The sequence below is a fragment of the Oratosquilla oratoria genome, chromosome 2 (genome assembly GCF_046742065.1).
Source record: "Oratosquilla oratoria isolate Oo_2021 chromosome 2, ASM4674206v1, whole genome shotgun sequence".
In the NCBI taxonomy this organism is placed as follows: domain Eukaryota; kingdom Metazoa; phylum Arthropoda; class Malacostraca; order Stomatopoda; family Squillidae; genus Oratosquilla; species Oratosquilla oratoria.
Genome location: NC_134778.1, coordinates 17,313,357 through 17,315,856, shown reverse-complemented (window position 1 = coordinate 17,315,856; position 2,500 = coordinate 17,313,357). Strand labels below are relative to the sequence as shown.

The following is a 2,500-nucleotide window of genomic DNA, read 5'->3' as shown; positions in this document are numbered from 1 at the left end:
CTCCTCCTCCTCCTCCTCCTCCTCCCCTGGGTCCCGGTCGTCTGAATCCTCGCATCTTGAGGTTCTTGATGTCTTCGGCTTGCTCGTCGAGGGAATCCCGAAGATCGGCCATCTCCAGCTGAAGCGCTTTCAGGACATCGGCCAGCTCGGAGAGACGGTCGCTCTGTTGCTCCATGGTATCATCCACGTTCTGTTGGTGAATCAAATATGTCACATGGAAAGAAACACCATTAATAGCTATAGGGAACTTAGAAAACAAAACAAAATAAGTCAATAGATATACGAGTAGATAAACTCGTGAATAGATAAATGAATAAATAGGTGAACAAATGAATAGATGAATGAATATATAGATAAATAAACAGCTAATTAGATTAACAAACAAGTAAATAAATAGATAAATAAACAGATAAAATATATAAATAGATAGATAGATATGAAAATGAACAAACAAATATATGAGGAGATGAATAAGTAAATGAATAAACGAATAAATGAATTGATAGGTAAATAAACATTTATGTGTTGACGTTGGTTACAGAGAGAAATATTGGGCCTGGGCCGAAGACTAGGTACCGGCCTTTCGGAGCCGAAGAGGCGTAAACAGGGTCTAAACTTTGTGTATCGGGATAGGTAGGTAACAGAAGAAAGAGAAAAATCTTTTACTCGGTCCAACGCTTGGAGAGGGGATAGAAGTGGAGAGTGTGCTATGGCAAAATATCTAGAGATGTCAAATAGAGCCCTAACCGTCCTGAGTTCGATTCTCACCCTCGGATATTGCTTAGGAGATACATTTATCCCTTACCGACTCTCTCTCACTCCAGAAACCTTACGTCGTGGTAGTCTAGAGTGTGAGATGAGAAAATATCTCTTCTGGCTTGAGCCTAGGAAGGTGCCGTCTTCCTTTTCGTTCACGTCCTGAGACCCGTGACTACCATTCCCACTCTCGAACAGGACGTTCCAGTGTCGGAAGAGTAGTCACTGCCTTGCTACTACCTGACTGAGGGCTTTGATAGGTATAGATATGTTACATGGACAAACGATGAGCAACTCCTATTGTTGTAATACGGAGTGGAAGACGTTCAGTAGAGTTGGACGTTGCCATTTGTATCATGTAAAATTCGAAACCTCTCACTTCGTTTAAGGCGTGTATATCGACGCGCCAAGACCTCACGGTGTTTGCACAACTTAATGACAAACAAGTTTTTGTATATTCCTTCTGATTAAGCCCCGCTGACACTTCTAACATTTAATTCTACACGGAGAGAAAGATTACTGAATAGGGAAAGCAAAGCTATAAGTTTTGTCCATGATCCAAGAAGGCGTGATGCAGCATCACCCTGCCAAGAGGGCTGTGTGACGTCTTTTCGACTCCAAAGATGTTTTGAGCCAATGTGGACTAATCATTGCCATGCGCCTATGGCCGTATGTATGTATATATATATATATATATATATATATATATATATATATATATATATATATATATATATATATATATATATATATATATATATATGTATTATGTATGTATATATATATACATATGATATATAATATATATATATATTATTTTCACTTGTCGATGAATAGATATTTTGAGGTAACACACTCTTAAAAGGTGTTAAATACCGCCAAATTAAATTCGCTCTGGGAGTACCCGTTAATAAAATGTGTTTACGGTTATTAGGACATAAAGTCCCCATAACAACCGATGCTTTTGGTGGGGTTCATATCGACGACACAACGTCTGTTTGAGGCAAGAGCGCGGGGAGAAATCCGTTCGACATGTCACAGTTTATTATTATTTACATCTTGTGAGAAAGAATATGTCCTCTATGCCAGAAAGATTTCGTGAGGTAATTGATGTGGGAGGTGGGTGGACCCATTACTTAATTTCTCATATTAATTATTAAACTTTGTGCATATAAACTACCTTTTCGACCATTATATTTACCGTGGTAGATTCATAGTTTTCTCCTTCATTGATAAGGCAAGGACGTAGCAATATGTACAATTGTATATTGATATCACCAACACGTCAATGATTCTTGGTCATGGTGGTTATATCCTATTGTGAAAACTCATATTTATGAAGAGAATGTATAACATAGGTATATTTTATGGAAAAAACACTAATCATATGAAAACAGACACAAGCCTGCTGCTACTGCCATCAAATAGTATAACTACTGACGACTTCCTTTCAGTGATAGTTCCCGCGTTACAGTGATATTCAGCTTCTTCATAATAATAGGTTTTGACTATGGGCAGGCGAGGAGAATAATGTGGGTATTCTTAAAAAAAATTCTTTCCTTATATAAATCTTTTATAAATCCTTGGAAGGGGAAGATTTATATAAGGAAAGATTTTTTTAATAATACCACCGTAAGATTCTTACGGTAGTATTCTAAAAAAAATCTTTCCTTATATAAATCTTTCACTTCCAAGGATTTATATAAGATTTATATGAGGAAAGAATTTTTTTAAGAATACCACC

The 2,500-nt window shown here is 37.0% G+C and overlaps 1 protein-coding gene across 1 annotated transcript in view; it reads right to left on the bottom strand.

The window, feature by feature from the left end:
- LOC143037375 (uncharacterized) overlaps window positions 1–2,500 on the bottom strand; it is a 51,980-nt gene that overhangs the window by 19,384 nt on the left and 30,096 nt on the right. Inside the window, exon 3 of the mRNA XM_076205515.1 lies at window positions 1–190. This exon is cut by the window's left edge and continues 123 nt beyond it. Within this exon, the coding sequence (XP_076061630.1) occupies window positions 1–190 (190 nt within the window). The remainder of the gene's footprint in view (window positions 191–2,500) is intronic.